The sequence below is a fragment of the Lethenteron reissneri genome, chromosome 52 (genome assembly GCF_015708825.2).
Source record: "Lethenteron reissneri isolate LAM-NWPU_2019-01 chromosome 52, ASM1570882v1, whole genome shotgun sequence".
NCBI classification, from domain to species: domain Eukaryota; kingdom Metazoa; phylum Chordata; class Hyperoartia; order Petromyzontiformes; family Petromyzontidae; genus Lethenteron; species Lethenteron reissneri.
Genome location: NC_083830.1, coordinates 5,015,511 through 5,037,668, shown reverse-complemented (window position 1 = coordinate 5,037,668; position 22,158 = coordinate 5,015,511). Strand labels below are relative to the sequence as shown.

Here is a 22,158-nt window from a genome sequence, read left to right as displayed (position 1 = left end):
ACTGGAGGGCACTAAGCTTATCCTGTTCCTCACCGCAGCATCGCAAATGTTGCGCACGCAACATTTCGATAGGCCTAGTGGAAGTCTCCACCCACCATCGTGCAGGTTACGGTAGCGGTGCGCGTATCACTCGCCCCCCCCCACCAACCATACGACTCGCCATCCCAAGATGTCTGGGCATTTCCTTCAGATTTATTCGTCACGTCTTAGTGCCGAAGGATGAGTTGCACGGCGGTCATTCCTCGCAGCCGCGCGTTGCGTAGGCATGGCCCCGGCGCTGCGTCACAAACAGGATGTGGTGGGAGCTTCCCTCGCACTGATAAGCCTGGCCAAAGATTATCACCCACGTGGACTCACTTTGAGGAACTTGTGTCCTACATATTTTTTGTTATCAGCCAGAGCCACCACTCACGTCATCACAGACCATGTTAAATTGGATGTAAACTCGTTATTATCATCTCCCACTCATCTGATGAGCACGGTTGGCTACGTACTGTGCGAAATAAGCTCAACACACACACGTACATTAAGCTGGTTTTACCAGGGAAATCCTCATTGAGTCTCAAAACTCATTTTCAGGAGGGGCCTGCCAAATGAGTTTGGCGGTAATAGGCCGATGTTGCCGTTTGTAATCCTGATTGAAGAATTTGCAGGTAATTTTTCAGCATGAGGATGTTTGGCCAAATATCAGTTACGTTGTGTGTTTTCAGCTTAGCATTTTTGGTTGTTGGAGAGAATGATGGATAATACTAAATATAAACATACCTCGGTTCTTATGTTCTCGCGTACGAATAACACGTTTGTTCAGTCATCCCGCCCATTGGGGTTTTCAGTACCGAAAACATCGAGCATCAGCATTCGTTCGAAGCAAGAAAACTCCCGAATGAGTTTTGACCCTCTGGGTCTCAGTTTCATTTATTTGGTATAGCCCTGTGAGCCATTTGGCTCTTGAATCGGGTGCAACCGCAACAAACAAAAAACAAAAACATGAACAAGAAAACATCTTAAAGTGACTATGCGCAGACAGAAAAATCCAGGAAAAAACTGCAAAGTATTCCAGAAAAAAAGCACCGTACACCAACAGACTTGTTAAACGAATGTTGCTGGACCAGCCAGGGTTAGGGTTAGGATGTTATCGGTGATGTGCGTTGATTATTTTCTCACTGATGTTGGAAGCGGCTGCCTACGACAAAGTTGCCCGGATTGGGCTCGCGTCTCGGAAGCCGTTCTGAATTATCACCGTGATTTCGGTTTGTGCGTGACACCTTGCACTTTGCGGGCAAGTTTTAAAGCATTTCAGTCGCGTGCTGTAGGTTTAGGTTTTTGTTGTTTTCGGCGTGGAAGAGTAGGCCAAACACCCTCTCTGGAGCTCATCTCGAGCGGGAGGATCTTCTGACAGCAGTGGCGTGTGCAAGCGGTTGCAGGACTGCACCTTTAACTGTAGATTTACAAAACCCTTTGGTGCGCCATTTGTTTGTCGATGCTGAAGAATGCGGATGATGTAAAGTTGAACTTGAAATTACTCTTTGGGTCACAGAGACCTTTGCAGCCTTGCCGGCGTTCTCATCGACAGCAGGTCCAGTCCAACGTCCAGGTGACTCTTGCAAATGAGACTCGTCCTGTTCTCTTTGCGTTTGCAGGCGGTCAAACAAAAGAAACTTGAAAGTTGCGAATCTCGTTTTGTTTATTCCCTCCGCCACCTTAATGTAGTTGGCCGCCTCGAGGGGGCGCAAGGCCCCACCCCTCTCCTCGCAGGGTTACAGCTCCTTTGTCTTCGATCAGATTTGCAGATCTTCTTCTTTCGACGCAGAGCAACAACTGCAACGTTACATTCAGGTGGTCAAGCCAGACGGACGACCGTGCCCGGAGCAGCGGTGCGATGTGTCGCCGCGATTCCTCCTTCGTATATTTGTGGATCAGACATCGAGTCGTTCCGGATGACCAACGGTCGCACCGCTCCTGGAGAGTTTTTAATTTTCCATTTGTGCATCGGGTATCTGCATCTGCTGCCATGGTTTGTGCGGTGGATGCGAGTGGAAGATGGCAGCCTTGTAGTAGATTTATTCTTTTCATTATGCCTTCCACCATCCAACAAGATTGTCACATAATCAACGATTTTTGGGTTTAGATCGCGTTTATTTATAAATGTGTCGTAACCCTCCACCACCCGACACGGCCAATCAGTAAAAATGTGTCACGTTGACAAAGACAAATAGTTCACTGCTTTAGCCCACCGGTGTGTTGAAGCAACAACATTTACAATTTGAGTACGACGTTTCGCTGGTAATTGCAATCAGCATCATCGGGCAATTCGCCAGAATGGTGAGGCTCTCCTGTGTCTCCCGTTCTTATATAGAGCAGCAGCAGGGTGACGTCATCATTAACTCATTAACTCATCAGGTGCAAAGATTCAAGGGGGGAGTGATTGTAATTATATACTAGATTAGTAATCAGGCTATTGTTACGATACATTTATAAATAAACGCGATCTAAACCCAAAAATCGTTGATTATGAATAACATTGGTCGCGAAAGCCTACGTGTTAAAAAGATTGTCACATTTGCAATGATACGGTTTAGGAACGTCGCAGGTTCATGTTCAATGCAGTCATGAAAAGTCTTCGGTCTTAAACCATCGGTCAGAATTTTCTTGCGATATTGCAACATATAAATAACATCTTTTAAAACGTGACAATCTTGTTGGGTGGTGAGCAGGGGGGGGTTAAATGGCAAAGAATTTTGGAATAAAACTACTGCCACGTGGCCTAACCCTGTTAAGGGATATGGATAACATCGGCTCATATTTGCCCAGAGTTTTCTGGTACCACATGGAGAAGAACAAACACAGGAAACATCGACTATTTTCACATCACTACTGTATTCACAACTATTTTTAGCCATACACGTTGTTTGTGCAGACAAATGTATAAAAGAAAACCCATGTAACACCACACACACGTACGCACACAGTTAGAGTTGCGGTGAGCTTATAACCGTTACAGCAGTCGGTTCCGCGTGCATGCAGACGTAATTAAGAGGTTTTCCTGTACTTGCACTCGCCGATAAAGATCGTTAAACGCACCGAGGAGGGGAGGGGGAGGGACGTGGCTGTTTTTTCACCGTGCAGGCTGTTGGAATGTTCTTGCGTCACGGTTATTTTCGCCATCGCGGCGCCCTTTTTGGATGCTTTGGTAAAATAATTTTACGCTCGCGACCGAAGGGCCGAGATGTCCACAAAGACAGAAGTGCGGGAGTTCCCGCACGGAAGAAGAGGCTTTTGGGGCTACATTTTTCGCTCTCCCTGTCGGTATAGGGCCAGGGGTCGGCAGCCAAAATAACAAGAAGAGACATTTTTTTCCGAATTCGGTTTAAAAAAAAAAACTCGAGCCCCGAAGCGCGTGTGCTCAATACGAGGCGGCGTGGGTCCTCAATAAATGTATTAACGGTCACGAAGCAGCAGCCCTTATAGGGTTCGGCAACCTGTGGAGCCGCAGCCGCAGATTGCCGACCCCTGGTATAGGGCGTGGTGGGTCAGTGGGGTGAGAAATGGCTTGAACAAGGGATATGAGCAATGGTGATGATGGCTGGAAAGGTACGCTCTGTTAAAAATAATAGTAACAGATTTACCCAGGAAAGTCTCATTTACCGTAGTCCAGCGTTGTGTTTTCATATTCAGATTTACTTGGCCGACCAACGGGTTTTCATACATGTGAGAGCGGATCGGAGCACCCGGAGAAAACCCCTCTCGTGCGAGGGGGCAACACTCTATCCCATACAAACAGGACAGGAGATTGGTCCGCACTGGCTGTACCGCCTTGTTCTCGAGGAGGCAGGCGACGGCACCTCATCGACGCCTACGGGATGGGAGTTTCGCAACATCTGTGTGTCACGATCCACTAACCCTCACCGCTGCCTCCGCAGCGCCGGGTTTCAGGTGGCCACATGCGGTGTAGCCACCGCCGCCACCACCACCACCAAACACCGCCCGGCTGTGGCGAGTTGAAGCATTGTGATGGCAAACGGAGGAAGTAAGCAGCTGCATGCTTGTGTGATGTCACAGGGTTTCTTAGAGCCATCGCCTGGTGTTATTTCTACTTAGCCGTGTCACGTCCGCGCACAGGAGAGACATTGTTTGATTACCTTGATTACGTAACCGTTTTGTTTCGTTGGACTTTAGGCCGCTGGTATTTTTCCATCCCTTAACAATTTATATTATTTTGCAAAAAACTTAAAAAAGTCTCCTTGGTACACAAAGGAACACTTTATCACCAGGTGCCATGTTTCGGCCCTGGCGTGTGGAATAAAAAAAAAAAACTGGAGGAGCGACAACGATACAATCGTTGAATGTTAAAATTGTTAACTGTAGCCTCTGACCGATTATGAAACATTCGCTGATAAACATGCAATGGAAATATTCACGACGCGGTAAGCTTTTCGTATTTATTCCCCCTCCGCCGGACAAGTTTAGTTTGCGTGGTAAAAAAAGTTGAACGTGCCTCTGAACTCTGACGTGCGATTGGATGTGATGTCTGCTTACCCACAATCCCCTGCGGTTTACGTGAACCAGCATGGGCTTGCGTGTCGAGAAGCAAAACACACTTGTCTGGTCGTGCTTTGGACCTTGGCAGATGAAAATGCCGGACGGTTTACCCTCCTTGTACGTGCGTTGTCCGGATAGGTGGCTCATCTTCGAGGCCACCTTGTATTGTTGGCACTGCTAAGGGAGCTTGGCCACTGGTGTGTCTCATTAGCTGTCTTTTGACAGCTGGTAGATTTAATGGCGGTGTTTTACAACTTCTACGTGTGTATGTTGGACTTGCTTCGCGCTGTACGTAGCCAACCTTACGTAGATTTGCGCCCCCCCCCCCCGAAAGCAATTTGATGAATCATCACGATTTAGGATCGGGATTCTAATCCAATAATCGAAATTGTATTCAACGTAGCGGCCACGAGTGGCTGCAGGGGTCGCGTGAACTCATTTGTACGTGTGGTTCGATGCATGGAATAGTTAAAGGTGCAGCCTTGCAACGGCTTCCTTCTGGCAGGAGGGGCCATTGCATGAGAGTGCCCATTTTGTGCTTGGTGGATGGAGGTGGGCGGCGATTGTTAAGAAACTTCCACGGTGGCTAGGATATGTATTTGGAGTTTGTGTGTTCTCTCTCTGTGGTCGCGTGGGTTTTTCTCCAGGACCTCTGGTTTTTCCCTCCACATTTATAAACATGTTTTTAAGAGTATTTAACTGCCCTAAATTTCCATTTGATGATACGCCTCTTCATTGAGGTATCGTTTGTGGCCAGGTCGCTTCCAAAAAAGAGCTATATAGCTCAGCAGGGCCTTACCTGCTAAAATAAAAAATTGTTCATAGTTCATAACTGCCTCGCCAGACGTTTGAAACCGGTGACCTCTGAACCGCAAGTCCATTGTGGCTCACCAGGGCAGCACCGCGGCCACAGCATCCTCGATGGCATGCACCTTGAGCTCATCGATCAAATGTCAAACGACGAATGAAAGCAAACATAACGCCTACATCTTTCAGGCCGTCACGTTCAAAGCAACGTTCCACTTTGACGACGCTCGTCGAAAAAATTTCGGAGCTCGTGAACCAAAACTTGCGGGTATAGCACTCGGTTGCAACAAAACGTTCTGAATGTGTACATTTTTCAATACGTTTAATTTTAATGTACCTTCCCAACCTACTTGGCCCTGAACCTTACCTGGGCCCGTCTCTAGACCTCCCGGAGTACAACAACGTTGTAAATGTGCCATTTTACCCGCGGAGGAGATAAGACGACGGATTATTAGCCGGCGCGGGGCTGCCCCCAGGACACAGATGCGGCAAGCATTTTAGTGTCATGGCAGCGTGGTTAGTGCGGCATATTTGACTTGTTTATGGCCCGCGGGGTGAGTGCATGCGCAGGTGCGAGCGCCGATCTGACGTGGACGCCGTTGTTTCTGGGTCCCGCTTACGCCGCCGTTCTGTCGTTAAAGCTGCACGTGCGCGGCGTTGCAGCTGCCTCTCCGGTCGGATTGCCCCGTGCCAAAGGAAAGCTACCGCGGCGACCGCCGCCCCCGCCGATTCGTGTTGCATGTGAAGCCACCTGCAGTGAGCTGGCAAAGCAACGGGGCGGGATAGAGGCGCGATTCCTGCCGCGTCGTCCTCACCGCGACGCCGACGATGCGGTGGTGCTCTCGGGCATTTTCAAATTCCCCACCTTGAGTTACTGTGACGAGATGTTAACCACCTCGCCTGGTATGCGGTAGGTCATGTGTTCGATCCCAACCCTGTGACCGCCGTTGTATATTGGGAGTTTGCGTGTGTCTCTCTCTCCCCGTGTTCCGGTGGATTTTTCTCCGGGGTCGTCCGGTTTTTTCCCCTCCGCATTTAGAATCGACATCACGCGTTTATAGTATTTGGCTGCTGTAAATTTCCACATGATAAGCCACTTCGTTGAGCTATCATTTGTGGCCAGGTCACTTCTGAAAAAGAGCTACATAGCTTAGTGGGCCTTATCTGGTAAAATAAAAAGTTTAGTTTAAGTAAAAAACTGTTTAGTTTTTAGTTTAGATGACCGTCTGATCTATGGTGGAGGCTGCGGTGTGCAGTGGTTTGCGCGCCATGCGATGATTTCCTATGGTGCCCCATGTCTCTCCGTGTTACAAAACACTGTTGACTTCTCCCGCAGAGTAGGTACGAATTTTATCGACCCTGGAGGGATGATAGGCTGAGTCAACCCCCAACTAGAGACAAGATACAGTATCATTATTATTATCATTTTAAAACTTAGCACGTGGCTCCGACTGGTAAGAGTCGCCGACGGGCGTGGATCACGCCGTGCCCGATGGTATTTGATGGAGCGATCGTGGATCACTCGGCGATTATTAAAAATAAGTTAAGGCCATATTTTGTTGAGTGGGATGATTTATAATGGGCGGCCTGCACTGCTGCTTTGGGAGCGTGTTTATATTTGAGTGTGCGCTTGGCTGTGAAGGCTGCTGCTGCTTTTGGGGGGGACCTCCCGCGGCGATGTTGACTGCTGTCTGGGGTCTCCGTGTGTGCGTGTGTGTGGTTAGGGTCTTGGTGCGTGTGTGGTTAGGGTCTTGGTGTGCGTGTGTGGTTAGGGTCTTGGTGCGTGTGTGGTTAGGGTCTTGGTGTGTGTGTGGTTAGGGTCTTGGTGTGTGTGTGGTTAGGGTCTTGGTGTGTGTGTGGTTAGGGTCTTGGTGTGTGTGTGGTTAGGGTCTTGGTGTGTGTGTGGTTAGGGTCTTGGTGTGTGTGTGGTTAGGGTCTTGGTGCGTGTGTGGTTAGGGTCTTGGTGTGTGTGTGGTTAGGGTCTTGGTGTGTGTGTGGTTAGGGTCTTGGTGTGTGTGTGGTTAGGGTCTTGGTGTGTGTGTGGTTAGGGTCTTGGTGTGTGTGTGGTTAGGGTCTTGGTGTGTGTGTGGTTAGGGTCTTGGTGCGTGTGTGGTTAGGGTCTTGGTGTGTGTGTGGTTAGGGTCTTGGTGCGTGTGTGGTTAGGGTCTTGGTGTGTGTGTGGTTAGGGTCTTGGTGTGTGTGTGGTTAGGGTCTTGGTGTGTGTGTGGTTAGGGTCTTGGTGTGTGTGTGGTTAGGGTCTTGGTGTGTGTGTGGTTAGGGTCTTGGTGCGTGTGTGGTTAGGGTCTTGGTGGTGTGTGGTTAGGGTCTTGGTGGTGTGTTTAGGGTCTTGGTGGTGCGTATGGTTAGGGTCTTGGTGTGTGTGTGGTTAGGGTCTTGCTGTGTGTGTGGTTATGGTCTTGGTGTGTGTGTGGTTAGGGTCTTGGTGCGTATGGTTAGGGTCTTGGTGCGTGTGTGGTTAGGGTCTTGGTGCGCGTGTGTTTAGGGTCTTGGTGTGTGTGTGGTTAGGGTCTTGGTGCGTATGGTCAGGGTCTTGGTGTGTGTGTGGTTAGGGTCTTGGTGTGTGTGTGGTTAGGGTCTTGGTGTGTGTGTGGTTAGGGTCTTGGTGCGTGTGTGGTTAGGGTCTTGGTGCGCGTGTGTTTAGGGTCTTGGTGGTGTGTGGTTAGGGTCTTGGTGTGCGTGTGGTTAGGGTCTTGGTGTGCGTGTGGTTAGGGTCTTGGCGCGTGTGTGGTTAGGGTCTTGGTGGTGTGTGGTTAGGGTCTTGGTGTGTGTGTGTGGTTAGGGTCTTGGTGTGTGTGTGTGGTTAGGGTCTTGGTGTGTGTGTGTGGTTAGGGTCTTGGTATGTGTGTGTTTAGGGTCTTGGTGTGTGTGTGTTTAGCGTCTTGGTGTGTGTGTGGTTAGGGTCTTGGTGTGTGTGTGATTTGGGTCTTGGTGGTGCGTGGTTAGGGTCTTGGTGGTGCGTGTGGCTGGGCTCTTGGTCGTGCGTGTGGCTGGGCTCCTGGTGGCGCGTGTGGCTGTGTTTCCCCGTGCATGCTGCCGGGCTGGGACGCACGGGTGGACGTGTGTGGAAAGGAAAGCAGATGCAGATTGCGGGGATAGATGTAGGTCAGTGTGAGCTGGGAGGCAGTGCAGGGCGGACGGGCTGGCTGGAAGACGCACAGAGCGGAGACTCTGGCGACGCGGGCCGACTCTGCCAAGGCGCGGGCGGACGCACGCTGGGCTGAGATGCGTGCCAAGCTGAGACGTGGGGGCCCGACCGGCAAAGTCCGTGAACACAAAAGGGGAATGCAGGCCAAACCGGTGCGGGACAAAAAAACGCAACCATCTGCAGGGCTGGCTTTCTGATCCAGAGAGATGCAGGCAGATATTAAACCGCGTTGTGTTTTGATGTGGCTGGGTGGCCCAAAGGTCAGAGCACTGAGTCGGTGCTATTGAGATCCTGGGTTTGAGTCAGGATGTCGGCTGCCGAACGGTTGATTAAACCAGGCCCTCAAAGTTGTGCGGAGATTTTAATGGTCTCAGATTGAATTTCGATTTAAAGCTTTCGTGACTGCAGGGATTCATCTTCTTGGTTTTTTCGGTAAAGTCACATTCTATGGTCTCAGATTGGTTGCTTATGACCGCTAGCGCACAAACGCATGTCATTTTTTTTCTTTTTCCGCCTCCGGCTGCTTAGAAGTTTCGGTTTCTTATACATGCTGTAAGTAATCTTTGCTGGCCACCGCAAGGTGTGCTCCACGTGTTGGGTGAAGGTGTCCTTTCGAAGGGCCCTCTGGAGTAGTTCTGCGACGTCCTCTTCCGGACTCATTTCATTGTTGTTACAGGACGGTGTAGTGTTACCCCACAGAGTTTTGAATGGGGATGCCTTCATCCAATGACACGACGCCAAGAGCACAATTGTAATATACGGTTGAACTAAATAATAACTTTATTTCAGTGAAAGATGCAGCCAATATACGGTTGGCTACGTACGGTGCGAAAGAAATTCAACATACACACGAAACCATGGAACACTTACGAGGATGAACGGTGCACGACATAGCAAACGAGACGCACGATAATAATGATCGTCACAATTGCATCGGCTTCTTCTTTTTCTTTCATATGGCATGTAAGCTACAGTTTGTGTAGATGTCATAGTTGAATGTCAAGGTCCTTCAACTGATCCAAGGCAGCAGTAGACTCTGTACGGATTGCAGCAATACCGCCAGGGTATGCATGGGTCACGCGCTCGTTGGTGATGCGTTTGAAGCTTTGGCCTTTACCACAGTCGCAGTTTGGCGATTCTTTTATTTTTCCGTCGATGGAACACCGTGTACTCACATCTCCCGTGCTGCGTCCGAGCCGCGGTTCAGCGTGGGGTCCACAGCCATCGTGAGAGAGAGAATCCCGGCACTTGGACGGTCGGGTCCTCAACGATGTTTTTTGTTTGCCACTTTCGTAGCCCGTCCACCGCCCTTGAGACCGTCGAGTGCCGGCTGACTGAAAATGTGCAGCGCTGGGGGGTTTTACTTTAGCCGGGCGTGACCCCTGTGCCCGTTGCCGTGAACTCCTGAAAATACCGCACGCTCCGCGCTCGGTTCGAGTGAGCTGGAGCCGAGCGTGGCAACGTTCACGCCACATGATTGTGGCCGGGATTAAGGGTGTGTCAAGGTACATTTCCCAATGTACTACATTGCTTTGTGCTTCATCATCATCATCATCGTCGTCATCAAAACAAGTCAGAAGTGATTTCCTGCCCAGATGAGCATTCAGGCCACAATGCTCATCTCCTGTTTATAGCCCCTGGGCCCGGGCGGTGTAAATTACACATTCCTATGTTGGGGGCCGAGTCTTATCCACGGGACAAACGCACTGGTTGACTTTCCCGCAAAGTGGGCGGCCATTCAAATGTCACGTGAGACTGAAAATGTGCAGTGGGTTTATAAAGGTGGTGTGTGGCTTTAGAAGGATAAGGGGAGATCTCGGAGAGCGGGAGCACGAGAGAGAGAGGAGGAGGAGGGGGACGTAGGGGCTGGTTCGGGCAGCATCACAAGCTTCAATGCTTCCGTGGCCAGGCAAGCCCAGCAGGGCCTACCGTGGCAGAGTCAGCTGCTTGTCCTTACGTGGAGGATGATAGAACTTCTCTCCATTTCCGCCGTGACCAACATGCCGGATGCCTCCTTATAAATAGCGAGGAAAGACCACACACGGCGGAGAAGATGGTGGAAACGATTCAGTTCCTTTTCAGGAATATATTGTCGTGAGCGCCAAAGATGGCGAGATGAAGAGCGGTCCGAGGTGCGTTTTTGCCGATCGTATCGACGCGCGGTCTAAGGGCGGTTTCTCTTCGGAGAGCGCGCAAGGCCGCAGTAATGCGCGTGGCGGGTCGTGCCGTGCGACGGCGGAGCGTCGCGTAACAGGGCGGGCCGTCGAGCAGGCCGAGCGTGGCGGGTCGCGCTCCCTTTAGCGGTTTCGCTCGCTGTCGCCCTCATTTGTTTGTGCCGGGTACGAGAGTCCCTTTTAGGGAGGGGTCCCTCCAAATCTCCCCCGCGCGATTGTTCTACATTGTTGTTATTATTTAAGAACCCCAGAAGGGAAAGTAGATTTCTAAGAGGGGGGCGGGGGGAGGAAAACAACAAGTCCCAGAGCGATACACCCTCAAAATAAGGGACCGACCGAGGGAGGTGGGGCGTCTGGGATTGCTGCCCTACCTGTTGGGGGTACCCGTGGGGGTACCGGTTGGGGGTAACGGTTGGGGATAACGGTTGGGGATAACAGTTGGGGGTAACGATCGGGAGCACATTATTTACAAGGGAGTGGGAAACGTTGGAGGGAAGAGGGAGAAATAATGTCACCGAACAGAACCGGAAATGAAATCACGTGAATGCGACGTCCACATTCGTCATTCTTGTTTTCTCCCAGGGGCGCCACCGTCCCATGACTGTTTGATGGAAAGTTCCGCATCATGAAATCTTTTAGTCTATTGATTCTTTCACCCACGGGTTGTTTGTTGTTGTGCACCTTTTCAGAATTGGTTGTTATCGTATAAATAGATGTGGAGGTCCTTTCACTCGGCGTCGCTCGGAGGGAAATCAAACAATCTTGGGATGGTTGCTACGTGTGTGTGTGTGCGTGTGCGTGCGTGGGTACGTGCGGGTATGGGATTCGCCTTTCACTTTCATCCGTCTCATAATGCTTGTTGGTTGTGCATTATCTAAAACGTATTTGATTGTCGTACGTTTTTCATATTCTGTACTTGAGCTGCATATCACGGCAATTCAAACATACCTTGTCGGAAGTCGGGGGTTGTTGCCGTTAATGTTTCCCGCGCGGTTGTCGTGTCGGCTCTGCTGGAGGTAGGGAAGCGTTGGCAGTGAGGTGTGGTGGTGGTGACATCTACGGCTTTGTCTATGATGACACCTTGTGGCGGCGGTGGTGGTGGTGGTGGGGAGCGGTAGTGTAGCGGTCAGCGCGCTTTGCTACGAACCCTGCGAGCCGAGTTCGATTCCGCTCACGGCCAACACCAGAGACGATTATCTGAACCGGTCCTGAGCCTCCCCTAGGTCGTCCCAGCCTCAAATGAGTACTGTACCTGGTGCGATGTTTAAACATCGCCACTGGGGAGACAAAGGCGGTCGGGCGTGGTGGTGCCGGCCACCCACACCTCTCGTGTGCCGTGCCGGCCTTCATAGGTGCTGCTCGCTAACAGCACTTGCTCCAACAGTCTGTTAAGGCTACACGGGGGGCGGGGGGGGGATACAGGTCTTTGTGCTTGTTTGTGGGGAGCGGTAGTGCGGTGGTTGGCGCGCTGCGCTACGAACCCGGCGGCCCAAGTGTGGTGACCATATGAACCGGTTCAGGGCCTCCCTCCTAGGTCGAAATGAGTACTTGCTGCGTGGTGTGTGGACATCGCCACGAGTGGGCGGGCGGTGGTGACGAACGACGATGATGAGCGCGGTGTCCTCTCTTGGCAGGAATGGGCGAGCAGGTGGGGCTGCCTCCCCACCGCGGCGCACCCGGCCTCCTGGAGGCGCCGGGCGGCGGGGACGCGACGGCCGCCGAGCGCAAGCTGGAGGCCCTGACGCGGCAGATCGAGTTGGAGATGGAGGCGCAGACGAAGGCCGAGTACTTTGGTGAGTCCGCGGGGGCCGTGTGTGGGCACTCGCGTGCGTCGGTGAAAACCGATTGCCGCCAGCGGTGTTTGTTACGACCGCCGCCGCCATCGCGACCGTTGATATCGCTACGGGCCACGAAAATCATCACCTCCTGCATTGCTCATTGCTGTCACCACTGCCATTACCACCGCCACTACCACCACCATGACCACCACCGTTACTACCACCGTTACTACCACCATCATGATCTTCACCACCATGACCACCACCGTCACTACTACCATCATGATCACCACCAAAATATCCCCCATATAGCCTTTGACACACTTTTTGAGCAAGTGCTGTTAATGAGCACCTTTTGAAGCACACGGGGGATGAAGCGTGGACAGCACCACGCCCGGCCGCCTTTGGCTCACTAGTGGCGGTGTTTACACATCGAACCAGGTACGCACAATCGCTTATACCACTGCCATCATCAACATAATCAGCACCAACATAATCAGCACTACTTTAACACGTAGGCTTTTTGCGACCAATATTATCCATAATCATCCATTTTTGGGTTAGATCGCGTAAATATGAATGTGTCGTTAAACCCTCCACCACCCGACACAGCCAATTAGTAAGGTTTGTCACAACTAGCCTGATGAAGCTAGTTGTAATTATTGGCGAACCGTCGTACTCTGATTGTAAATGTTGTGGATTTGCTCTCCAACACACCGGTGTGCTGTACTAGTAACGAATTGGCCACGTTCTGTTTACGTGACAAACCTTACTAATTGGCTGTGGCGGGTTTAACAACATTTACGCCATCTAACCCAAAAAACCTCCATTAAGGATAATCAGCAGCACCAACATTATTCTCAACCATAAATCACCATTACGCTCTCTGCCAGTGCAGCTCATCGCATCTTGATGCAACACTTGAATGGGACCACACAGATATTTCGCCAATCGACACAGTCTGCGATCTGGTCAAAGTGCCGTCAGTAATATCATCGTAATCCGTTACTCGTTGCTGGATGCTCTCGCTGTGAATGCCACAGTATTCCAAACACTGTTGCCACAATGAGACCCTCTGATTCAGCCGAAACGATCATAATTATTGGCACATTAAGCGCTTGTACACGTGGACAAGTTTAAGTTGTTTGGCTGTGCCGGGCGTTGGTAGGGTCTCAAGCACAATGTTATGATTCATAAATATCAATGATGAATCGTAACATTGCCAGAGAAATCCTCCATTGATATTTTTCTCCAAATTCCAAAGGCAGCAGTGACTGCAGTCCAGGTTGTGCCCCTATGGCACGGTTGGCTACGTACGGTGCGAAAGAACTTGAACAAACATACATACATACGTGAGTGCTTCGTCCAATACGCTCCTCCTGTTGAGTCATAATAATTTACACTTTTAAGGCGCATTTCATCTGTAGATCCCAATGCGCCCAATATATATGATCCATAAAACATTGAAGATTCATCAACAACAAACACGTTTAATCACGTGAAAAACTTCAACTGGCTAAATTTTACGTATACAATGCAATACAGTGCATTAGCGTTTGAAGTTTAAAGCACATTGTTTTTTTCATATCCTACTGTCTGCACCGCAGCTCCGTTGACCGCACTTATTATATCTGTGCCTGGGGGAGGTTTGCCCTGGCGGCAAGATTATGGGGCGCCACGGTGGCGCGAGATATTATCTCCCCCGCCGGGTATGCAGGAGGTGATGGGTGCGATCCCAACCCCGACGATGCCTCCGGTTTTCCCCTCGACCTTTAGAAATCGACAGAGTATTTGGCTGCTTGGAATTTCCACGTGTTAAGCCACGAACATTGAGCTATCATTTGTGGCCATGTCGCTTTTGAAAAAGAGATCTGTAGCTTGGTGGGCATTGGTTAAATACAAATTTGTTGATGGTTTCATATTTATTTTGAAAGTTTATGTTCATATGGAAATGTATGTGTGAGACTGCGCCGTTACGGACATGATGTGTGAATATTGCATGGGTTAAATGGGCTGCTCTGGTGCCACGTTACAACTATGGTGGCATTGAATAAGCCCAACTGAAAACTCATTAGTTTGAAAACTCATTTCTTCGAAACTGCTTTTTGTGTTTAGTTTGCGGTCCTTCCCCCGCACCTCCGATCAGCACGGTTGGCTACGTACGGTGCAAAGGAAGTTCAACAAACCGTACATACCCGCAACTCATTCCTGCAGTCGCAAAAAGTAGTCGCTTCTGATTCGCAGTCGATCCATCGACCGAGTCAGCTGATCGTCTCAGCTGTAATTTAATGCTGTCAGCGACGGTAGTAGTGCCCCAGGTAATCTCTCGCAGCAGGAGGAGGAGGCTGTGTGGTGGGTGGTCATCCCCCAAGTGGGGGGGGGGGGGGCAGGGGTAGAAGTTGCTTTAATCCTTGACCTTGAATCGGTCAAAAGTGGGGGCTGGGCAGTTGTTTTCACGCGGAGAAGCTGCTCAGTCGTCTCGCCAACACAAAGTTCAAGTGAAAGTTCAGCAACGGCTCACGTCCTGTCATCTCCTTGTCACCTCCCTGAGCGGCGCAGGAGTAGAACATGCGAGAGTTGGGTGTTTTTTTTTTACTTGACGGGACTGCTAAGTTAGGACGTGTTATTTATATATACACACGCGTATAATATTATTAGGAAGCCACTGGAGCTATGCACTTTTAAATCGAGATTGAAAAACTCATTCCTTGAGGAAAGCTTTTTTTGCGTTTAGTTTCCCCCCCCCTCACCTCCGATTTAGCACGGTTGGCTATGTCCAGGTGTGAAACGAGTTCAACGTACTCGCGTATAAATAACCACCTGCACGCCGCGTACGCATTCCTGAATCGAATATGTGCTAGCGGCACAGCACAGCTTAGCGGGGAAAACGTTGTATTAAAAAAAAACACGTCACATCACCGCCCTGACCGATTGGCCAGGCACAGCCAGTGTAGCATTTGCACGCGATTGCAACCGTCGCGCTGCAACAGACCTTCGCGAATGCGACCTTTTCGCACATCCACCCGACAGGTACCTCGGTCGCGAGCGAGGGTCGCACGGCGCGACGTCGTGCCGCACGTTGGAATCTTTTCGCGCGCAGCCAAAGCAACGTCGCGAGGTTTCCCCTCCGCTTTTCGCAAACCAGCTTTTTTAAGTAAGCTTATTTCACGGTGTGCTGTTCCGTGGATTTTTATTTTCTTAAAAAAACATTTTCATTGCTTTCATTTATTTTGAGACAAGCTCTACGAACGAGTCCCGTCGGGTCGATGGCGTAAATACCCAGAAATTTCCATAAAGTTGGCCCTGGCTGAGAGAGGAGAGAGAGAGGGCCCCCCCCCCCCCCCCCCCCGCAAAACGGCGGCGACAATGGCTCCATGGCGAGAGCGTGGCAGGAATGCGCCCGGCCCTTGTTGCGTTGGGGCCACGCGGGTAGAGGCTGGGAGCGCGCGCGCTCGCTAGCGCACGCGCGGGCCCCCTCCGTGCACCGGTAGTAGCAGATGGCTGCTAATGCGTCACAGATGGCGTCTCATTAAGCATACAAACCCAAAGTGGTTAATCTAATGAGCGGGATCCCCGCGGGGGTAATGTGCAGAGGCAAAAAAACGGAAATTCACAAAAGTATTTGACCATGCAACAGCGTTTCCTTTGTGCTCTTCAGTGTGTGTTTATTTATTTATTTGTGGGGTGGGGGGGGCTGAGGAATTTAATCAGGTAATCGCCAAAAAGGATGCCTCTGTCACACCACCGCCACCTTGCAGGCGAATCGTTTCAAACGCTCGCTCAACGCTGCCCTCAAACGTGAATGTTTGAAGACCCGCCTGCCACCGTGCGCGGCGGGTTTCCGGGCCGCACGGTTAATTGGCTGGCCGGGGCGTTACCCTCACCAGCGTGCGGCGGCAGTGGCGGATTGAGAAAGACGTGGGAATGTGAGGAAAGCAACGGGCTAATTTGACGCGTGGTACCTTTCGTGAAAACTGAAGCAAATGGGACTTGTACCAGTTTTTGGTTTGTTACGTGAATTCTAACTTTGCCGACGGCACAAAGTGGCCAGAAATTAAGGGCGCTCGTGACGGTATAGTGGATGTAAAGACATTATCGGCGAAAATAAATTATCGGCGTACAGAGGATCAAACTTTATATATATGAATATAATAACAGAACTTGTGATCGAACAGCATTTCTGATGCTGTGCAACAGTGCTGATATTCTTTGTGCTTAGTCTCAGTACCTTTACATTTTTTTTTTATATTCCAAATTGGGATGTTTGGTATTGGCCAAACATCCCAATTCTGAAACTTTGACTTGAAATTCGCTCGAAGGGACTCATACACAGCAGCAACATTGCCCCCCCCCCCCCCCCCACAGGCATATCTGCAGGGTCACCGCATCGTCACTCGCGCTTTCAGATGCGCTTCTGCGGCCGTCTGGAACGCTCTTCCTCCCGATATTAGGAAGCGGCTGGGAGCTATGGAACTTTTAAATCATCTAGATTGGTAACGCATTTGTTTAGCACGGTTTTTCGTGTTTAGTTTGTTGTCCTGCTCCCCGCACCTCCGATCAGCACGGTTGGCTACGTACGTTCGACGTACACACAGAGACTCGCACAGAAACCTATCCAGACTCATAGAGACCCATAGAGACACGTAGCCCAGTACGGTGCGAAAGTTCAACATACATACATCGACTCACAGTTTGTTGTCCTTCCCCTGCACTTCCGATTAGCAAAACTTAAACCTGCTGATGACCTATCTGCGAGCTGCACCGCAGTGGTCTGCAGCGGGTAGTGAATTCTGTTGCGCGATTAACCCGCTCTGGCGGCGACGTAATTGGCGGGGGCACTTGATCTCCACCGTCTGACTCGCTTTTGATGTTTTAATTTGCCCGCTTTAAACCCCCTCTTTACAGTGATTTTTTTAACGTAATTATCGCCCGTTACAAATGACGGTGGACGTGGAGCCAAGCAACAACGTACGTAAGGTCATGACAATGCCGGACGCGTTATTCGTGGGTGGCTGTAGCCGTTGCTCGTAACGCGAGTATCTACCTACTACACGGTGAACAGTTGTTCGCACGTGAATATTGCGGGCTATTAACCCGTTCTGATGACGTGCGTACATGAACGTCATCGGTTTTCCTTCCGATCGCGTTCCGATGACGTACGCGTGTACGCCTTCGGAAGACCTGCCGAGGCTCCCACAAGGCTCCCACGTGGGAGGGCGCGTGGCACGCAGTTTTGGCGCCAGCTATCGTAGAGTTGCGGCGGTCGTGTCACCACGGTTCTCTGCGGTGAGTTCAAACTTCTTAAAAATAACAACGGCGCTGCTGCTACGCCCCTCCAACTAAAATTAATGCCGAGCCGCTCGAGCCTTCCGAGATTCGGCGTTGAACGGGACCACCCACCGCCCTGCAACTTGCGGACGTCACCGGAACGGGGTTTTTCCTGGTCGGAACCGCGCTCTGTTCCGCGCCACGTCCCCCAACGATTCCTCTTCGGCGGCTCCGTGTGCCCAAACTCCTCCCGTGGCATCGCCTGGCGGCGTGGATGTGTCCGGAACGTCGTGCCGGACAACCGTGCTGGGGGGGGGGGAGGCACCGAGCAACCCGAAACCACGTCAGGAGAACTGCACAGCACAAAACCCCGAAAGATTCACGCCGTAGAACTGTCGCAGCGCGATTCGGAGATGCTTTCGCATGTCAAGATGCGGCGCGGAAATTGCGAGCGTGTTTATTTTCTAGAGTGCTCATGAAGAAGACAGGCCTAAGCTACACACCGCCCCCCCCCCCCCCCCATGCGGCCATCTATTGTGTAACCTTGTCGACAGAGGGAACAGGCCTTTCGCTTTTGCAGCTGCTGTGGCGATGACGTTGCTAGTCCGCGCACGCCTGAGTTGTCATTAAACGTCTGAAGAACAGCTTTTCGTTGTTGTAATGGGATGTCTTTCAATTGTAGGCAGCCTCCCCCACCGGACAAAGGAAAAAATGAAGGTGATAGATAGATGACCCTTTTCTAACAAGGTAAGAGCTCGTTGCGAGTAAAGAAGTTCTCTTGTTCAGCGGAGACCTGCGTTTAACTACTTACAGAGCCCTTTGTGCATTGCACAGTGGCGCGGACACAACGATCAGAGGACCTGTCGGCAGACGCGATCCGGCTCCGGTCGTTATAAATCCAGCCCGTCCATCCGTATCAGTCTCAGTGAGGCTGCACTGTTTGTGTGTGCATGCCCGCGCAACATTTTAATTGCAACAAAAAATATAAAGTAAGCGGCATTCTCGGTGCATTAAAGTAAGTCAAGCTTATGATATTATTCCTCTCCCAAATTTGACAGGCGTTGTTGTTGAGTCGCTTTGTCCGGGGGAGGGAGGCTTGTAAACCGGGGCATTAATTATAGATTTGAAGTTTTCGTGACTGCAAGGGTCCATACTCTTTGGTCATGTAGGTAAAAAAAAGGAAAATAAATTAAATCACGACGTTTCGGAGGCAACACAAGCTTCCGTCTTCAGGTGGAACCGTCACAGGAAAATAGCTGTATCAAGTGATACAGCAATCACTTGATAAGGAAGCTTGCGTTGCCTCCAAAACGTCGTGATTTTATTTATTTTCCCTTTTTTTTTACCTATGTGACTTTATCGAAAAAAACCGGGGTATGTTTAGCACATTGGTCACGAGCGCCACGTGTTGTGGACTAGCTAGCAAGCTAGTTAGCGGGTCTTTAGCTAGCTAGTGGGTCTTTAGCGGGTTTAGCTAGTGGGTCTTTAGCGGGTCTAGCAAGCGGGTCTTTGGCGGGTCTTTGGCGGCTCTAGCAAGCGGGTCTTTAGCGGGTCTAGTTAGCGGGTATTTAGCTAGCTAGTGGGTCTTTAGCGGGTCTAGGAAGTGGGTCTTTAACGGGTCTAGAAAGCGGGTCTTTAGCGGGTCTAGTTATCGGGTCTTTAGCTAGCTAGCGGGTCTTTAGCGGGTCTAGGAAGCGGGTCTTTAGCGGGTCTAGCAAGCGGGTCTAGCTAGCGGATCTTTAGCGGGTCTAGTTAGCGGGTCTTTAGCTAGCTAGTGGGTCTTTAGCGGGTCTAGGAAGCGGGTCTTTAGCTAGCTAGTGGGTCTTTAGCGGGTCTAGGAAGCGGGTCTTTAGCTAGCTAGTGGGTCTTTAGCGGGTCTAGTTAGCGGGTCTTTAGCTAGCTAGTGGGTCTTTAGCGGGTCTAGGAAGCGGGTCTTTAGCTAGCTAGTGGGTCTTTAGCGGGTCTAGGAAGCGGGTCTTTAGCTAGCTAGTGGGTCTTTAGCGGGTCTAGGAAGCGGGTCTTTAGCGGGTCTAGGAAGCGGGTCTTTAGCGGGTCTAGGAAGCGGGTCTTTAACGGGTCTAGTTAGCGGGTCTTTAGCTAGCTAGTGGGTCTTTAGCGGGTCTAGCAAGCAGGTCTTTAGCGGGTCTAGGAAGCGGGTCTTTAACGGGTCTAGGAAGCGGGTCTTTAGCTAGCTAGTGGGTCTTTAGCGGGTCTAGGAAGCGGGTCTTTAGCGGGTCTAGCAAGCGGGTAAAGGCCCGCTGCATGCGTGGGCAGGGAGCGGTGGTACAGCGGTTACGGCGCTGCGCTACGAACTCGGCGACCCGAGGTTCGACTCCCGCTCACGGCCACCAACACCAGTGCCGATTATCGGTACCGGTCCTGGGCCTACCCCTGGGTTCGACTAGGCCTCAAAATGATTAGCTGGTCCGATTGTGCGAACATCTTCACCGGGGAGACAGAGGTGGCCAGGCGCGGTGGTGCTGACCACCCAACCCCTCGTGTGACGTGCCAGCCTCCATCGGTGCTACTCGCTAACGGCACTTGCCCCAAAAGTATGTAAGGCTATACGGGGGATCTTTGTCATGTCTGTGTGTGTGTGAAAGCCCCACCGCCACTCTGCGAAGAAGCCGCGAGCCGCTGTGATCCTCTTATTATGCTGTCTAGACAGTCTCCCTCTGGGTGCGGTGTGTCGCTCTGTAGGTGTGGGGGAGGATGGATAGTGGGTGGGGGGGTGTGTGGGGGCGGTGGGTGGGTGGGTGTTGTGCCACGCTGTAGGTGTGTGGGGGTGGATGGTGGGTGGGTGGATGGGTGTTGTGCTAAGATGTAGATGTGGAAGGGGTGGGTGGGTGGTGGGGGGATTGGGTGTTGTGCCGTGCAACTCGGGGATGTTATTTTACCATTTATCTCGGGGTCACATTCGCCAGCCTTGAAACCTCACGAAGAAAAAAAGTCGGAAAGAGATTTTTTTTTTTATCGCAGCTTTTGTGGAAAAAAAAACGCGTTTTTTAAATTCCTGCTTGGCACGTAGGCTTCTGTGTGTACGTTAAAATGACAGCTCGCAAGATTTTCTGTTTTTGCCGGTATCAACCGTACCGAGAAGTACGGGCTTTTATTTTGTTTCTCACGGTGCTAACCCCAAATAGTCTAAAATCTGTTAACGCCACGCACGATCAGTTAGCCATGAGGTGTGTGTGTGTGTGTTCCTGCACCACAGGGCGTAAGCTTTTCCGTGAAACCGAATTGTCTCTGTTCAAATCAAGTGGTTGAAATTCCACATTTACGTGGCAGGGCATCGGTTTTCTCCTGAAACACAGCAGACAGGCTGATCACAGTGGGTGAGGGATTGCTCGCCTGTGTTTTGCCCGTACGCCTTCGTGCACAGATGCCTCCTGCGTTGTCATTTCATTCGTGACTTCGCCAGTGGTGTGGTAGCCGGCTTACCCATGTGTTGGTATATGGGGCATAGTGACACAGCAGATCGCAGACTGCGTTGTACACCCGGCTACCCGAATTTGATGAAGTCCCCACGGTGGCGAGACGTGAACTTCCTCGCCAGGTATACAGGAGGTCGTGGATTCGATCCCGACTCTGACGCCTGCTTTATATTTGGAGTTTGGATGTTCTCCCCGTGATCGCGTGGATTTTTCTCTGGGTCCTCTGGTTTTTAACCTTTCACATTTGGAACTGAGGTGTGTTTATAATATTTGGCTGTTATAAATTTCAACGTCATAAGCCACTTCGTTGGGCTATCATCGGTGGCCAGGTTGCTTCTGAAAAAGAACGACACAGCTCAGGTGGGCTCTTACATGGTTAATAAAAATAAAAATGTGTTAAGTAGTTTAAGTTTGATTCCTGGCCACGGCAAACATCAGTGGCGTGAACCATCTGACCCGGGTTCTGGGTCTTCCTCCTCCAGCAGCCCAAACTAACGAGCATCATGAAGCAGACACGGCAACGGTATTCTGACGTTGGCCAAATGCGCGGTGCTTTGTATCGTCGCAATGATCGTTTGGAATTATAGAAGCAACCCCCCCATGACCGAGGCCTTCTTTTTGTGCGTCAACATCTTTCAGAGAACATCTTTTATATATCTGCCAGCTTTCGGGCATTATACCCCCCCCCCCACAGTAAATGTGGAGCAGAGCTGCGTAAATACTACCATGGTTTTGTGTTTGCCAAGCAAAATAAATCATCCGTGCACATGCGTGCATTTAAGTCGTAGTCTGGCAGCGTCGCCTACTTTCGCAACATTACCGAGCAAAGACTTTAGGAAACAGCTGCTTTGCACTTAAGCGCACGTGGTAAACAGATTGTGAGATCGCTGGGAAATTTGCCTTGTGGCATATTAGATATGTGTGCGTGTGTGTCTCGTCTCCGCTATTCCTGGTGTAGCGTCACGCCCAGAGCTCGTGTGACAGCGCATTAA

General features: G+C 50.8%; 2 protein-coding genes across 2 annotated transcripts in view; both read left to right on the top strand.

Moving 5' to 3' along the window:
* The window catches only part of LOC133355844 (cytochrome c oxidase subunit 4 isoform 1, mitochondrial-like), a 554,855-nt gene that overhangs the window by 467,888 nt on the left and 64,809 nt on the right, over positions 1 to 22,158 (top strand). The gene's annotated exons all lie outside the window — the stretch shown is intronic.
* The window catches only part of LOC133355801 (Wilms tumor protein 1-interacting protein homolog), a 74,175-nt gene that overhangs the window by 15,848 nt on the left and 36,169 nt on the right, over positions 1 to 22,158 (top strand). The window contains exon 3 of the mRNA XM_061573172.1: positions 12,321 to 12,479. Within this exon, the coding sequence (XP_061429156.1) occupies positions 12,321 to 12,479 (159 nt within the window). The remainder of the gene's footprint in view (positions 1 to 12,320; positions 12,480 to 22,158) is intronic.